The sequence below is a fragment of the Poeciliopsis prolifica genome, unplaced genomic scaffold, assembly GCF_027474105.1.
Source record: "Poeciliopsis prolifica strain line A6 unplaced genomic scaffold, Auburn_PproV2 SCAFFOLD012, whole genome shotgun sequence".
NCBI lineage: Eukaryota > Metazoa > Chordata > Actinopteri > Cyprinodontiformes > Poeciliidae > Poeciliopsis > Poeciliopsis prolifica.
This window is the reverse complement of record NW_026562387.1, coordinates 11,897,663-11,913,339: the sequence shown is the minus strand read 5'-3', so window position 1 is coordinate 11,913,339 and position 15,677 is coordinate 11,897,663. Positions and strand designations below refer to the sequence as shown.

Sequence of the window (15,677 nt, the reverse complement as noted above, 5' to 3'; positions counted from 1 at the left end):
TTCAATTGAGATCCAACTCTTCCTTCTCTCTCTCTCTCTCTCTCTCTCTCTCTCTCTCTCTCTCTCTCTCTCTCTCTCTCTTTATCGCTCTTATTGCGCAAGCGACAGGAGCTGTTGCAAGGAGAGAGGCATCCTCCTCCTCCTTCTCTTCTTTTGAACTGCTTTCCGTCATGAACTTAACCAAACTCTGTAAAAGTATCAGTATTGCCGTTCCCTCCCGTTCCCCCAACCCCGTTTCCCCCAAGTCCCTCTTCTGGTTAAGTCAAGGCCAGAGTGAAACTCTATGCGCCGCCAGAAGTCCCCCCTCCCTCCACCAACAGCTGAGTTCTTCTTCGACCTACTTTCACTACAATTTCAAGAAAATTAAAATATTCCTCTCGCACTTCTCTGTCGAGGACAATTAACTTCCCTCCTTGCAATTAAAACGCGTCGCTATCGCCAATGTATAGACGCAGAAATATGAGCGTCTTCTTTGAGCCTCGTTTTGCAAAAGAAGTCCATTACGGTGACAATCAACTGCGTTTCGGCGGCCACTCCTTTGATTTTTCCTAAAGTAGGCCTTAAGCAAAAGAATATATTTTTGTCCCCCCCCCCCACCTTTCTTTTTGCCGCTCTGGTCTGCAGCATAAAGGACGTAGATTACCGTTTCCTACCCCATGGGTAGCAAATATTACATTCTTTGGAGCCTGCTTTTGAGTCCTTGGGACCTGGCCCCATATCATTTGAGTTTGACTTGGCTATTGCTATAGAAATCTTAATTCACCATGAGGATTCGCCGTTGTGCAAAAAAAGAAAAAAAATGGTTTCTTTGTGCAAAAATGGCTCTTTGAAGTCTGGATCCGAATATTGTAGCCTTTCATCAAACTCGCAGCCCACAGTCTGGGTCAAAGCAAAGCTGAGCTGAGTAAGTAAGATTTAACACGAGTAGAGCACAATGCACGATACTTTCCCTCTTGCGCTGGTAAAAAAAAAAAAACAAAAAAAAAATTAAAACTGTAATGGTAATTAGTGGTGTTCTGTGGGTTCAAAAACTCGACAAAAGATCTGTGTTGTAAAAAAAATAATTTTGAAAAAAATGTATATATATTTATACACACATGAGAATTCTATTCAAACCAAGTATTAAGACAGCAGAAATGTTGACTTTTCTTTTTGTTCATATGTTACAAAATAATCTATTTCCCACAGATCTGCGTGACTTAAGATTGTTTCACTTTCATACAAGATTTATTCCAAATACTCACAAAATACAAGGCAGTTCGGTACGCATTTAGTGCTCAATTTTAAGATAAAACAAAAATAAATTTAAAAACAGACAATGATACAAAAATCACCAGATTTCTTTCTTTTTTTTTTTTTTACTTTGATAAAACATTTATAATTGACGTCATATACGAAATACTGTAAGCTTATGAAACAGCTGGGGCGTTTTGTTTTTCTTCCTTTTTCTTTTCTTTTTTTTTGCACAAATCCATTGCAAATAAAATAAAATAATACAAAAGATGTAAACCGCTCCTTACAAATCTAGTCAACATCCAAACACATTAAAACTTGTACAAAATTTACAAATGTACAATTCTGCTCCGGTTTTGAAAACATGCACTTTGGTTCGATCCTAAAAAATACCTCCATTTCAGATTGAAAAATAAATAAAAAAATTATACTGAAGGCAGAAAGTATTTTTTTTGTTTTTTTGTTGTTTTTTTACAAAAAAAAAAAAAAAAAAAAGTTGCACATCCTCATGCCTACAGCATACAATAATGTACGACAGTCTAATGAGATTAACACGACTCTCCACAAGTGGAACAACTCGCAGGGGAAGCACCCATCCATCAGTTTTGGATAAACTTCAAAATAATAATAATAATAATAATAATAATAATAATAATAATAATAATAATAATAATAATAATAATAATAATAATATATGCTCCTGTTACTTGAAAGCACGTCTGGAAGGATTGCGCATTTTCCATCCATTGAAGTTAAGTGCGTCTCTTGGCTCTGAGTACCAGTTTTGGTGGCTTATCCAAAACAAAACAAGGGACTGGGGGTATGTGGAGGAGAGTGGACCGGAGGGCCCTCACAGGTACATAGGCACTAACGCCAAACCATTTGAGAAGTTGAGTGTTTGGAAATGAGTGCTGGCGAGGAACTCAAAACGCGTCCCTTGGTTGGGGGTTCCTGTAAGCAGGTTCCTCCGAAGGGTCGGGCGTGGAGTGGCCGCTGGGTGGTGTCTGGCCACCGCTCGCACCTGAGCTGTGGCACACGTACCACTCGCTTAAATTAGCTGGCTGCTGCTGCTGAGATGCCCCCACCGGCGGCTCTGACACCATCGACTGCGCCCCGGCTGGCTCCCGACCCAAGTCCGAAGACGGGGACACCAGAGAGGGAGTGGACGACTCATAGCCCGAGCTGGGCGGGGGGGACTTGCAGTGCACCTTCATATGCTTCCGCAGGGAGCTGGGGTGCGTGTAGGACTTGTCGCAGCCCCGGACTTTGCAGTTGTAGGGCTTGTCGCTGGTGTGCACGTGGGAATGCTTCTTCCTGTCGCTACTGTTGGCGAAGCGCCGGTCGCAGCCGTCGAATTCACACTTAAAGGGTTTCTCGCCTGTTTGCAGCGTGGAGACACAATAAGACATAAAATGCATTAAATATTTGATGTTGCTCATTAGTGTTGGTTCCTGTTTCTAAATACAACAGCGTTTCATTTGTTTGCTCCAAACGAGGGACAAAATCTGCTGAGCGTCCGTAGATAGGTAGCGTTTTACCAGTTGGCATCAATTGCATTTGACTGCAATGTGTTATATTTACAGCTGAATCTGACCTGTGATCGGTTGTGTTGATATATAATGGACTGCATAATCAGTCAAAAGTCGTACCATCACTATGAATAGTTTAGTTATGTCTTTAATTGCATTTTGTGGACATAATATTTCAAGATTAAGTGCATTTTTCTCTGTACATGGAAAAGAATTATACCTACTTATATTGCAAAATAAGAGTGCATGTTTTGAATTGTAGCTACACGTGTAGCTATATAAACAACTGAATGAATCTGAAACTTGTTAGTTCTAATATACACAAGATAATCAACTGATATTTTTTTCTCTGTTGACTTATTTTTTTGCTTGCATTGGGGTAAAATAATAATAATAAAAATAAAAAAACAAACAAACAGCCAATTACTATTATCTTCAAAAGCAATATGAATCCCTGAAGTTGACATTTTTTTTGGGAGGGTTGATGCATTTGGGGAAACTTTTATTTATTTATTTATTTATTTATTTATTTATTTATTTATTTATTTATTTATTTATTTGTTTGTTTGTTGTTTGTTTACAGGTTTTCATTGCAAATCAAAATTTTCTAACATTTACATCCATGTATCATGTCCATAGTTGCATTGTCTAAAGTGTTCTGGAGATGTGAGTCTTTTGGGACGGGTTTCCGGTGCTCCTGCTGTCCCGTGTCTTTACCTGGCCACTGTCGACTTACACCTGACTGAAAACGCCGATAAATATTAAGAGCAACTCAATATCCTCGGGATATTGATTGGTAGCACAGACTGCCCGATTCTTTTCCAGCCCCTCAAATATGTACTGAATCTAAAATGGCTTTTTTTTTGTATTATTATTGAGTATTTCTGATTAAATATGAGTGAAAAGTGAGGGAGAAAGAGGTGAAAAAAAGACAATCCGAATAAATTAGACGGAAATCATCCACCGCTGAGTTTTTTCTTCTTCTCCTCCTCCGATTAAAGCTTTTGAGAATATGTAATTGCCTCTGTCTAATTACACTTGCGGGTTGAATATCAATTTGACCTTCAGCTGTTGGGTTGAGAGAGCCAATCAAGGATATTAGTGTAGTACAAGAAACCGTTCGAGGAAACAGACCCCAGGGGCAGACCCTAGTCATAACCACACTTTCAGCTTGGGTTTTAAACATGATACCAAAAAGACCAGGCCCCTCGGGAGTCAACACACAGAAATAATTCAACAGATTTGTACTTAGGTAATGTGAGCAAATGATATGAATAATACATTGGAGGGTGCAGAAATGGAGCAGAAGAAGGAGGGGTGGTGTGTGTGTGGGTGGAGGGGGCTGAGGGAGTGCTGTAGTCACTGTAATCATTTACAAGTCTGACTCGACATTCTGAGGCCTTTATTTTCCTTCTGGCTCACAGAGGCAGGCAGCCATATTGACCCATTCGATTTTTTTTTTCAATGCTACATCTGGGCAGCACACACACGAGTCAGTATGCAAACTCCTTATATACTAGTATACTCTAATCTGATCTGCACAAGTCAACCTGTTCCATTTGGCTTGCAAACTACTACTTGAAACAGTTCTTCATCACGCGCAGATGCAGTGCAGAAAAAAAGGCAGAAAAAAAAATATATATATATATCTCGTGACTGAATGCAAAGCACTCCAAACCATGTAATTAAAAAGCAGTCGTCAAAATAAGTGAAAAAAGAATACAGCATTTTAATAAAGAAACATCACCGTATCAGTTATTGTGAAAGATGCATCTCTCTCCGACTTTTGCTATCCAGTCATGGTTTGGCACACACTGAGTTGCTCACATAAGACGTGACGTGGGCCTCCAGCTTTTGTACCGCGGTGTAAACAAGAGGTTTGAACCGTCAAACGCCTGAGTGAGCTGTACAATAATCCCTCCACCCCCCTTCAAACCCGTCCTTTGAGAAACTTGCAATACACTCTTACAACAGGTGCCTGTTGCGTGCAGGCGGGTTATTGCAGCGTTTTCGAACTGTTTAAAATCGGAGCAAATTTGAAAATATTGCTAAAATAGCTTTAGACGTTAATAATTTATTCATGCAACTTGACATTTTCACTCCATGCATTTTAAAACATTCAAAGCATTTTATGTGTATGCATTTTTTTAGCCACTTACCTGTGTGTGTCCTTTTATGAATTTTTAGATTCTCGGATCTTGCAAACACTTTACCGCAGCCAGGAAAGGGGCAGGGAAACGGTTTCTCACCGGTGTGTACTCGAATGTGATTCACCAGTTTGTATTTCGCTTTAAACGGCTTGCCTTCCCTCGGACACTCTTCCCAAAAACATATGTGGTTCGCCTGCTCCGGTCCTCCGACGTGCTCCACCGTCACATGCGTGACGAGTTCGTGCATGGTACTGTAAGTTTTAGAGCAGAGTTTCTTGGGCGAGTGCTCCGGCTCCAGCCACTTGCAAATCAGCTCTTGCTTTATCGGCTGCCTCATGTAGCGGAAAAAAGCCCCCGGTCCTCCGTGGTGGTGGTGGGGATGGTGCGGGTGGTGGTGGTGGTGGTGGTGGTGAGCGCCGAGATTCATGTTTAGATTCAGACCGCCGTAGCCGTGCAGAGGCGAGGCGGAGAAGGGATCAGCCCTGGAGCTTGCTACTTGACTCAAGTGATCAGACCGAACGTACATTTCTCCAGGTAGTCCTAACCTTATTTGTCCATTCAGCGCCTGGCCACCCGGTGATCCGCTGGAAGGCTGCTCGTGGTGGAGTCCGGAGAAGAGGGTGGTGTGGTTCCCTGCGTCAGGGTGGTGACCATAGTGTCCGGGATAGCTACCTGTTGTTGAGACAAACATTCCGTGGTGAGAAGCTGGACCAGCAGTCTGGTCGGTCAGTACCGGCATGGCTTGAGCCGTCAGATCTCTCCGGATGAGGAAATCCCTACCTGCGGATAGAGCCTGGGCCGTATGGGGCATAGAATAAGGGACCGACGACGGCTGAACCGGGCCAAAAGCTCCCGTTTGACTGGAGACCACTTCACTGTGGCCTGCCATATGATGATTGTGGTGGTGGTGATGGTGGTGAGGATAATGATGGGCTGGGCTGATTTTGAGGGCCGCGGAGTGCCCCATGTGTTCTGGCCCGAATGGACTCGGCCCCAGGCGGGGTTCCGCAGTAATCTCCCCAGGGTGCGAGTGAGCCATTGAGTGTGGATGGCTGCCGAACCCCGGGAAGCCTGTCACGCTCTGAGGGGTATGGTGGTGATGATGGTGATGGTGGTGAGCCCCTGCCAAGTCAACTAATCTCAGCGCCGTGTTCCGTTTGGAAAACGCAGGGTCCATCACGGGGCTTCCCAAAGCATCCACGCTCATTACTTCCTAATTTTAGAATAACTTGACAGCAGGCAAAATAATAATGATGATGGCAAATATATTTTAATCGCAATGAAAAAAAAAAATAAAGGAAAAAAAAAAACTTTATAAAGTTAAGTCTATCTGCAGACAACATGGAATCCCATTCGGTTGAGAGGCAGCAGCAGGACGCTTTGATACTGAATAGAGATTCATGGTAGGCGCTGCAGCCCGTGGAGCCAAACAATCACCCCGCGCTCTAATTGGTCAGAGCTCTGTGATTGACGTCACCAGTGACAGTTCCCAACGTAATGAAAAATGTCTTAGTGACAGCGAGCAGCCAGTGCGCATGCGCTGTGCTGGAGGCAGCGCTTGCAAAAAATAGTTGTGCAAAGGTTATCATAGAATAAAACAATTAAAAAGTTTATCTGGATATACGGTGTCCTTTCATGTTGAAGCAGAAAACAAAGGCTGTCGTTAAATCATACACCCTCACCCGTCTTATTTTTTTTTCCGCAGCTACATAAAATAGCCTGCATATTGACGTATATGTTTATAAAATTATGTAGATCATAAATAATGCAGTGATATCTTCATTTTGAACCGCTACGCGCGCAGCCCCAACTATACGCGCAAATTACGCACAATTTCACGCACGTAAAATGATCGCTGATAGTGGTGAAGAGGTAGGAAAAAAGTTGTGCAAAGAATCGCACCGCGTGTCGAGCTGTAAAATAGACCGACGCAAAGAAAATAGTTAATAAGCGCTTCGGAAGAAGCTTCGCATTAAAATACGCAGCCGCCCCTGCTCTGCAGCGTCTGCAGAGGAGTTGGCTCGCCGCTGTAGCCCCAGGGAGATCCGGATCCGTGTCTGTGTGTGTTCAGTGGCTGAACCATTCGGGCGACCCGCGGCCATGCTCCCGGAGAGGATGAAAAATGGAATGGACTGGACCTGTTGTTATGATTCGGAGCGATTTTTCCCCCCTTTGCGTTAGACCGAAGGATGGCAGCAGATGAGGATCACAGGAGGTGGTTCGGACGAAGACTTTAATTCCAAACTAATACGAGTGTATGCTGTGAGTATCACAGAAAACAACATTCTCTTATATAATAATTTCTGGTTTGATCTGAATACTGAAAGAAAGAAAAAAAGCTTGGGGTATTTTTTTTAGCAACCTTTAGCTTGACATTCTATTTTATTTCACTGACAAATGTGATCGTTAAAAAAAGTTAATATAACAGTGAGCAGATATTGCAAGATTAGACTTTCATGAAACAAAGTTGCAGAATCCATAACAATTCCCTCGGCGGTGAAATGTGGATTTTCCTTCTTGTTATCTAAACAAATCTCCCATCACTTCTCCGCTTTATAAGTTTTTAACCTGCTTATTTTCTAAAAGGTGTTTGAACACCTCACGTTTTTCAACATTTGGACAGTATTGAGTGTTTAATATTTATGATAAAAACCTCAAATGTTAAGAAGAAAAGCGCTTTTAAAAGTTTTTATAAGGAGAACAGATCGATTTTGTGTTAACTTTAAGCTTTTATATTTGTTTTTGAGTTTAAGATGAAATTTATCCTTAAAGCATTAATTTAATCTTGTTGTTTTCTTTTATGTTTGTGCTAAAAAGAGGTCCGAATAATGGCTTTCCTTTTCGGAAAACTGAAACAAAGCAATGGTAAATGAATTTTAATGCACGTGCCTGGTTGATTATCATTTCTCAGTACTTCCAATGAAAGACAAAACTGCACTGTTATTTTACATTAGCCACGAATTGATCTGTCAGTGCCTTCGCTGACAGCATCGCATTAGATCATAAGTCAATATTTGGAGACGCGGTGGATCCCGAAGACGTTTATTAAAAGGCCTTTACGCGCGACCGACTCACAGCTGCAGAATTCAAAGAGGGGCATCACAGCAACAGTGAGCAGTGTAATGCAAAACGTGGTCGGCAAGGGGCTATTTCTGATCCAAGTTGAGCATGCACTCACTCAATGAGTCACCGAGTAGCTCTTGGCGACATGTAGGCAGGAAAGCTGCACAGGATCATAAACATAAACGCCACATATTGCAGCGACATCTCATAAAGTGGTGTTGGCTTTAAATCTGCTGTAAATCCGTGACAATAAACATGGTGGTGACATTTAAATTCTGCGCATAGTTACTGCGCTAAACAAGAATTGTTCTTTTTAACTATGCAACATTCTTTGCACCCTAAAATTAAGTCTCTTATTCATTTAAATAACTTTTGCTCTACAATTTTTGTCATCCAGATTTATGTGTATTCTCACTTGTTGCTCATTTACCTGCTGCTGTGCCGCCTCCAAATTTGATATCAAAGGAGATCTCTTTGAATTTTGTCATGCATATTAAGTTCATGCCTTAAGAAAGCGTCCCCAAATCTCAAATCTCTACTCCTGAACTTTTATGTTTTCTTGCAGTATTTTTTTTCTTCTTTTGCATATTCATACTAAGTCTTCTCCTCTTTGGGTCTCCAAGACTGATTTGGAAAAGCAGGGTTCAGATCCTTGAACACAATTCGAGTGACCCATAATGGCTTTGACCACCAGCACCCGGAGGCTCCTGCAAAGAGGACACCGCAAATCCCACTTGAAAACTTCGAGAACCCCATGGACTATATGCACCACTGGCCTGCAAAGAAGGGGCCATGTTGCTCTACCGCAAACAGGCGAATCGCGATGGACGCATTAGGGATTGCGGTGCAGGTCCAAGTTAAACACTAACGTGGAAACTGAATTCACAGATGTTCCGCAATTTAGACAGCCAAACAAGGTATTCAAATTTTGATATCCTCTGAGGTAACGTGATAATTTCATACTAAAACAAAACGCAGAAGGTTGTGTCAGTAGTTAGACGAGACTCCCTGTTGGTCTTTAGAGAAACATATTTGAAATGAAAAAGTCTCCAATTTTCCGGCAAAACTGAAGAGCTTCTGTCTGAGATCAAAAACTCTCCTGACCACTAGAAGCCCATTCAGGCCAAAGATGTGTTTTTTTTTTCTTTTATGAAACATTAGACGGACAGACAAGACGATATTTGTCCGTTCGTCAAAGTGCTTAATTGAACTAAATGTTTCTAATTACGCATCAAAGGGCTGCTCTTCCCAATTTAATGGTTGACAAAGAAAATGTAACACTTTGTGGTTATCACACATTTTCTTTATGTTCTGAGGTAGTATGTTTTTTTTGTTTTGTTTTGTTTTTCCCCTCTACTATTTAGCCGTTTAACTAAATTCCCAGTCAGCAATCTGAAAATATCTGCGACTGATGATGTCAAGAGACATGGACGTGCGGGCCACAGCATGGTGGATTGTTATTTGGTGAGTGCATGTTATTGGGGAGCACCAATGAACGAGCAGCTGCAGCTCCCACGTGACCGCCCCCTCTCCTCTCCCATTCATCAGGGCTGGACTGTGTTGTCTTTTCAATTCATTTATCTGCAGGAATGATTGCGACTATCAGTCTAGAGCTCACCGTCTGACTGAGGAGGTGAAAGTAGCGCCACAGGAAGATAAACCGCAAAAAGACAATATTACATGTAGTAAATACATGATTTTTGCGTACGCATCGGATGAGCGGTGCAGGGGAATTCCTTCCGTCGTGAACGAAAAAAAAAGTAAACAGAATTCGTTGGATTCGAGTTCAGAAGAGACGAGCTGCAGAGAGAGAGGAGGAGGAAGAATATCTGCGCGTGTTTTCTTTGAGTTCTGCGCTCAGTCGTCTCGAAGAGTCAAGACTGAAGATGCTCTTGGACGCAGGACCGCAGTACCCCACCATAGGAGTCACTACTTTCGGCTCCTCTCGACATCACTCAACAGGAGAGGTGGCGGAGCGGGAAGTGGCGCTGGGGATCAACCCTTTCGCGGACGGCATGGGCGCCTTCAAGATCAACCACAGCTCCCACGACATCAGCTCCGGGCAGACAGCGTTCTCATCCCAGGCTCCCGGCTATGCAGCGGCGGCCGCCCTCGGACACCACCATCACCCGACCCACGTTGGTTCCTACTCCACCGCGGCGTTCAACTCCACCAGGGACTTTCTCTTCAGAAATCGGGGCTTCGGGGACGCGGCTGGGGCGCAGCACAGCCTATTTGCCTCCGGCAGCTTCGGGGGGCCGCACGGACATTCGGACGCGGCGGGGCACCTGCTCTTCCCAGGGCTCCACGAGCAGGCGGCGAGCCACGCGTCCTCCAACGTGGTGAACAGCCAGATGCGACTGGGCTTCTCGGGGGACGTGTACGGCCGGGCTGATCAGTATGGGCATGTCACGAGCCCGCGTTCCGACCACTACGCGTCCACTCAGCTCCACGGCTACGGCCCCATGAACATGAATATGGCTGCGCACCACGGAGCGGGGGCCTTTTTCCGCTACATGAGGCAGCCCATCAAGCAGGAGCTCATCTGCAAGTGGATCGAGCCGGAGCAGTTGACAAACCCCAAAAAGTCGTGTAACAAAACTTTCAGTACCATGCACGAGCTGGTGACCCACCTGACAGTGGAGCACGTGGGGGGGCCTGAACAGACGAACCATGTCTGCTTTTGGGAGGACTGCTCCAGAGAAGGGAAGCCCTTTAAAGCCAAATACAAACTTGTAAATCACATCAGAGTACACACCGGAGAAAAGCCCTTTCCGTGTCCGTTTCCCGGGTGCGGAAAAGTGTTTGCCCGATCGGAAAATCTAAAAATTCACAAAAGGACTCATACCGGTAAGAAATGGCAAAAAAAAAAACAAAAACAAAAAAAAAAAAAAACAACAATCCTGCCAAATCGGTGCTGACAAAATCCCATCCGAAACATGCATGCGATCCGGATGGTTATTTACTACAGCGGGGCAGTTGGAGCCTGCAAACTGACACACGATGCTTTACAGCTGTCTACAGAAAATACTTCACTGCATAAATATTGTTTAAATGTAATTTTAACATTAATGAACTATATGCAGTGCATGCGTAGCTTACTGCACACTGTTTGATGACAACTTGTGAAAAAAAAACATTTTATCATCTTTAAAAATCAAAACAACAACAAAAAACATATTTTATTCCTTGCATTATTTAGGTGAGAAGCCTTTTAAGTGCGAGTTCGACGGCTGCGACAGGAGGTTCGCAAACAGCAGTGACCGCAAGAAACACATGCACGTCCACACGTCGGACAAGCCATATCTGTGCAAAATGTGCGACAAGTCGTACACGCATCCCAGCTCCCTCCGAAAACACATGAAGGTAAAAGAAATATTGTAAATTATATATGTGTGTGCGCGCATGTGTGTGTGTGTTTTTCTCTTTGCAAAATAACATTAGAAACTCCTTTTATGTCTTGCAGTTGACTGTCACTTTCTTCTCTTTTTAGTGTAGTTAATATTATTTATTTTTTAAAAAATTAGATAAAAGTATAATTTTTTTGTTGCAATGTTTTTTTTTGGTGGTTTGTTTGTTTTAGTTTTAGCAAGATAAAGAAAGTTAATCCTATCTTTTCTCAAGCGAAAAATGAGATTAGGATTTGAATGAGAATAATTGGGCTTTACTTTGTTTTCGATTTGTGAGCATGTCCAAAGCAGTCATGTCAGATGTAAAATAGCATCTCTTCTCTGCTTTCTGCTTCTAAGTAAAGCGAGTGTACTACACCCCCATGCAACCCCCCATTCCCTCCTTTTCACTACCCCAGGTCCACGAATCCACCAACCCTGGGTCGCAGCCTTCCCCAGCTGCCAGTTCAGGGTACGAGTCCTCCACGCCTCCCACCATCGTGTCACCGTCCACAGAGAACCAGAGCACCAGCTCCATATCACCAGCAGCTTCAGCAGTCCACCACACAACCAGCCACAGCACGCTGTCGTCAAATTTCAATGAATGGTACGTGTAAAATACTTTTGAAAAAACGCACAAAAGACAATGGAAAATTTATGAAGACATGAGGAAAAAAAAACAAAACAAACAAAACCACAAATAAACTTTTTCGACCTTTCTAAGTCAGAAAGATGGACTGAGTATAAAGCAGGGGAGGTGAAGTAAAAGACTATCATCATGCATGGACAGAAACACGGTCAGCTCCTCCTTTTACTGAGAGACTTTGCAGAAGCAGATCTCAAAAGAAAAAGCATGCTATCTCCGAGTAGAGGCCTGATTTTTTTGTTTCTTTCTTTATTTTTTTTTGCTTTTTACTTTTTTGTAAATATGGATTTCACCAAACTGGAACCCACAGCAAGAAAGAAAAAAAAAAGCAAAATGTAATATTTTATTTTGTAAATATCACAGTTTTAAGGGGGTGGGAGGGATTTGTGAAAAATGTAACGGTCCCTTAGCTATATGAGGATGGCCTCTAAGGTTACTGTGGGGGACAAGAATGTTTAGTTGTGTACCAAAATGTGAATTATTCAGTATTACTACAGTCTACACGTCGACCTAAACGACTCTTAGTATTAATGTGCTTTTTGTAGCCTATCCAGTGCAGCATATTTTTTTATTTTTTTTTTCTTAATTTTCGTCCAATTAAGGTCCAGTTTGAATAGCACCGAGTATCATTGTTGTTATTTAATGTCATGTCGATGAATCGTGTAGTGAAGAAAAAAAAAATTCGTGTCAATCTGTTTATGTACGTGCTAAATATATATATAAAAATCTGTCAATTGCTCTGTCTGAAAGGAAGTATTATTCCATGTAAAGTATGGATTTTTTTCCATATTTATCCGCATGTAAAAGGGCCGGTAACATGTTAGAATATGATCGGTATTTATGGAGAAATGCGCTCGTACAGTATGTCAAATTTTAGTTTACAATAATAATATTAATAATGAAAAAAAAATGTTTGGATACATTTCGTACTATATTAAAGGACTGTAAAAAATACAGAGCATGCATTTCATTGGAGATTATTGGGGATTGACTTTTTAAATTATACAGAAAAAAAAGTACCAAATTAGATCTTTTCCTATGTAAAGTAATTTATTTACGTGGATCCTAAAGCAAATAAGTTAAAGTCTTCATTATAATGACGTGTGTGTGTGTGTGTGTGTGTGTGTGTGTGTGTGTGTGTGTGTGTGTGTGTGTGTGTGTGTGTGTGTGTGAAAGAGAGAGACAGGAGAGAGAGAGTAATGGAGAGATGACGAGGGTGTGTGTGTGTGTGTGTGTGTGTGTGTGTGTGTGTGTGTGTGTGTGTGTGTGTGTGTGTGTGTGTGTGTGTGTGTGTGTGTGTGTGTGTGTTAGAACTTTCCTGACACTCGATAATAACTACTAAATTCACTTCCCCCCTCTTTCTTTCTTTCTGCTGCTTCTGGATCTTCTGTTTATCCAAAATTAACATCCACCGCTCTGCCCTCCAGTAATGCGCAAATTAAATCGATTAATCACGGCTGTTGTTCCTCCGTGGATAAAACCGGAGTAAGCTATTTTGCGTTACTTAATTGTTCGGGAATCTAATTTTCAAATCTAATTTATTTTCTTTTTTTTCCGTTTTCTTCTTGCGTTTTTTTTTCTTCCGGATTTCCCATCCTAGATTAAGATAAAAAAAGAGAGAGGGACAGAGAGGGAGATAGAGACAGAAAGAGAGAAAGAGAAACAGAGAGAGTGAGAGAGAGGGAGAGAGGGAGAGCCTGGGAGTCAATGTGGGACCCCTCCTCCCCTTCTCCACTCATCCCTCCTTTTTCCACACACACTTCATTGTTCCTGGCTGCAGCTTGCTTGACCGCCCCATTAGGCAGAGATCACATCAGCAGCCGCCACTGATCATGGTTAACACTGCCAGGGCGCACGGATCCGCCGCGATCTGTCAGTTTGCAGACACATGCAGCCGAAATAAAAATGTAAACCCTTAACGAAAAAAAAAAAGAAAAGAAAAGAAAACGCCGCAACATATAGCAGCAAAGCAAGCTTCATATGAGATGATTATGCTGGAAATGTATTGAAATGTATTCATATTTCCTTTTTCACGGACTATTACACGTGAAGATAAATGAAGGATGGCAATAAAATGACTTTTTTTCGACTCTATTTAACACTATATATCTATCTGGTCTCAGTGCAGATGCACCAATGAGGCACCGCGACAGGAGAAACACTCGCACTTCCCAGGCCGAGGAAGTCACTTAGCAGCTTTATAGATTAAAACAAAACAAAAACAAAAATTAAAGTGGACGCGTGCATTTCGTTCAAAACTATGAGCGACTTTCAGATAAAACGGCTTTGTTTGTCATTGAAATCCAGCTCCGTCGCCATGGTTTACAAAAGGGAAGCGCTGGAGCGTCAAAGACTTCCCAAGATGTTAGGAGTTTTGTATGAATTCCTGCTCACCCACTGCTGCGCATAGCTGCAAATCTGAGTTGATTGTTCTTTGATTGTGTGCAGAACTTTACAGTCAACAACAACAGGCATGCAAGAGAGATACTAGACCCCATTGGGCCATAATGTCGGAATGTAAATAATTCCCAATTGCGGTTTTTCACTTAAAATAAACTAGTAAATACCAAAATGTCCTCCAATAGTTTGTTGTCAATGTGGAATTAAAAATAGGCGGAAGGGAACGACTTGTAAGACAGGAGAACCGCATTTTTTTCTGACTAAAATACATGGTCGAAATAACAAGCTTCAAGTCTTCTTCAGCATGAGACGATCTTTTTCCAGAACCACATTAAAGTTGAAACATTTCTGTTGCATTCTAAACTGTGCGTTGCTGTCAGCAACCACCCAATAAGTTCTGTGTTGAATAACTAAATAATAGTGGCACCACTCCAAAACGGTTTAACCATGCAATGAAGCAACAATAATTTATAGACTTGCCTTTGAACAGAACACAAATCGAAACAATTCATTTGCGTTTTGGTGCAGGTTTGTTGTACACAATCCTGAATTTAGAACATTAAGAATGTGTCTTTTTTTTTTTTTTTTTTTTTTTTTTGTACAAAAATAATAATTAAAAAAAAATAGTATCCCGTCTTGGTTCAGGGTGGATTCCTCCTGTTTTTCCTGGTTGGTCAGTCTAATTCCAGTGAACCAGATTGTTTTCAGAAGGCGTTTCAAATCTGTAAGGCAATGTCAGTGGACTTATTGTGAAAAGCATTAATAATTGTCATTTCATTTTTTTCCAACAGTAAATTAAAAAACAGATTTTTCTTGTTTCCTCAACAGAAATGTTTTGCAGTGTAACTTGCTGCCCCCGTGTTCAGACATGGATAAGCAACATTTCTACGATTTTTTGAAACTTTTACAGTGCATTTTTTATTATTATTACATGTAGCTTCACGAAATACTTTCACCTGCACAAACAGCACTGAACACAATTTAGTTTGTTTATTATTATTATTATTATTATTATTATTATTATTATTATTATTATTATTATTTTGTACGCATTTGGTCATTCGCAATCGTGGATATTTAGCCAATTTCTTTTTATTTAATGTTCACACATTTTTCTTGGATATCGGATCGGGAGATTTTATTAAGTGCACGAACCCCAGTAAAAAAACTTGCTTGGCAACGCCTTTGGTCTCGCCTGCCAGTTCGACTTACAGAAAAAATCCGGTCTTTGAACATGGTATTTAATTGCAAACAGTTTTTACACTGT

At 41.7% G+C, this 15,677-nt stretch overlaps 2 protein-coding genes across 3 annotated transcripts; one reads left to right on the top strand and one right to left on the bottom strand.

The window, feature by feature from the left end:
* Nucleotides 1-1,214: 1,214 nt before the first annotated feature.
* Nucleotides 1,215-6,246, bottom strand: zic4 (zic family member 4). 2 transcript variants are annotated; one of them, XM_055037168.1, is made up of 3 exons: nt 5,693-6,246; nt 4,922-5,584; nt 1,215-2,611 (listed from the first exon to the last, which is right to left on the bottom strand). In XM_055037168.1, exons 1-3 carry the CDS (start codon nt 6,117-6,119, stop codon nt 2,157-2,159), a joined length of 1,545 nt encoding a protein of 514 aa, XP_054893143.1. In that variant the 5' UTR covers nt 6,120-6,246; the 3' UTR covers nt 1,215-2,156. The 2 variants fall into 2 exon arrangements, with proteins under 2 accessions (XP_054893143.1, XP_054893142.1); XM_055037167.1 differs by having other exon boundaries at nt 4,922-6,246.
* A 3,298-nt stretch (nt 6,247-9,544) lies between these two features.
* Nucleotides 9,545-12,964, top strand: zic1 (zic family member 1 (odd-paired homolog, Drosophila)). The gene is made up of 3 exons (XM_055037169.1): nt 9,545-10,825; nt 11,178-11,341; nt 11,784-12,964. Exons 1-3 carry the CDS (start codon nt 9,862-9,864, stop codon nt 11,979-11,981), a joined length of 1,326 nt encoding a protein of 441 aa, XP_054893144.1. The 5' UTR covers nt 9,545-9,861; the 3' UTR covers nt 11,982-12,964.
* Nucleotides 12,965-15,677: the final 2,713 nt, after the last annotated feature.

What these genes read in the sequence shown, in the direction of transcription:
- zic1 (XM_055037169.1), top strand. Translation starts at nt 9,862, where the DNA reads ATGCTCTTGGACGCAGGACCGCAGTACCCCACCATAGGAGTCACTACT. An exon ending in TCACAAAAGGACTCATACCG is followed by an intron (nt 10,826 to 11,177) that starts GTAAGAAATGGC and finishes TGCATTATTTAG; the next exon opens with GTGAGAAGCCTTTTAAGTGC. An exon ending in CCCTCCGAAAACACATGAAG is followed by an intron (nt 11,342 to 11,783) that starts GTAAAAGAAATA and finishes TCACTACCCCAG; the next exon opens with GTCCACGAATCCACCAACCC.
- zic4 (XM_055037167.1), bottom strand. Translation starts at nt 6,119, where the DNA reads ATGAGCGTGGATGCTTTGGGAAGCCCCGTGATGGACCCTGCGTTTTCC. An exon ending in TCATAAAAGGACACACACAG is followed by an intron (nt 2,612 to 4,921) that starts GTAAGTGGCTAA and finishes CGCTGCAAACAG; the next exon opens with GCGAGAAACCCTTTAAGTGT.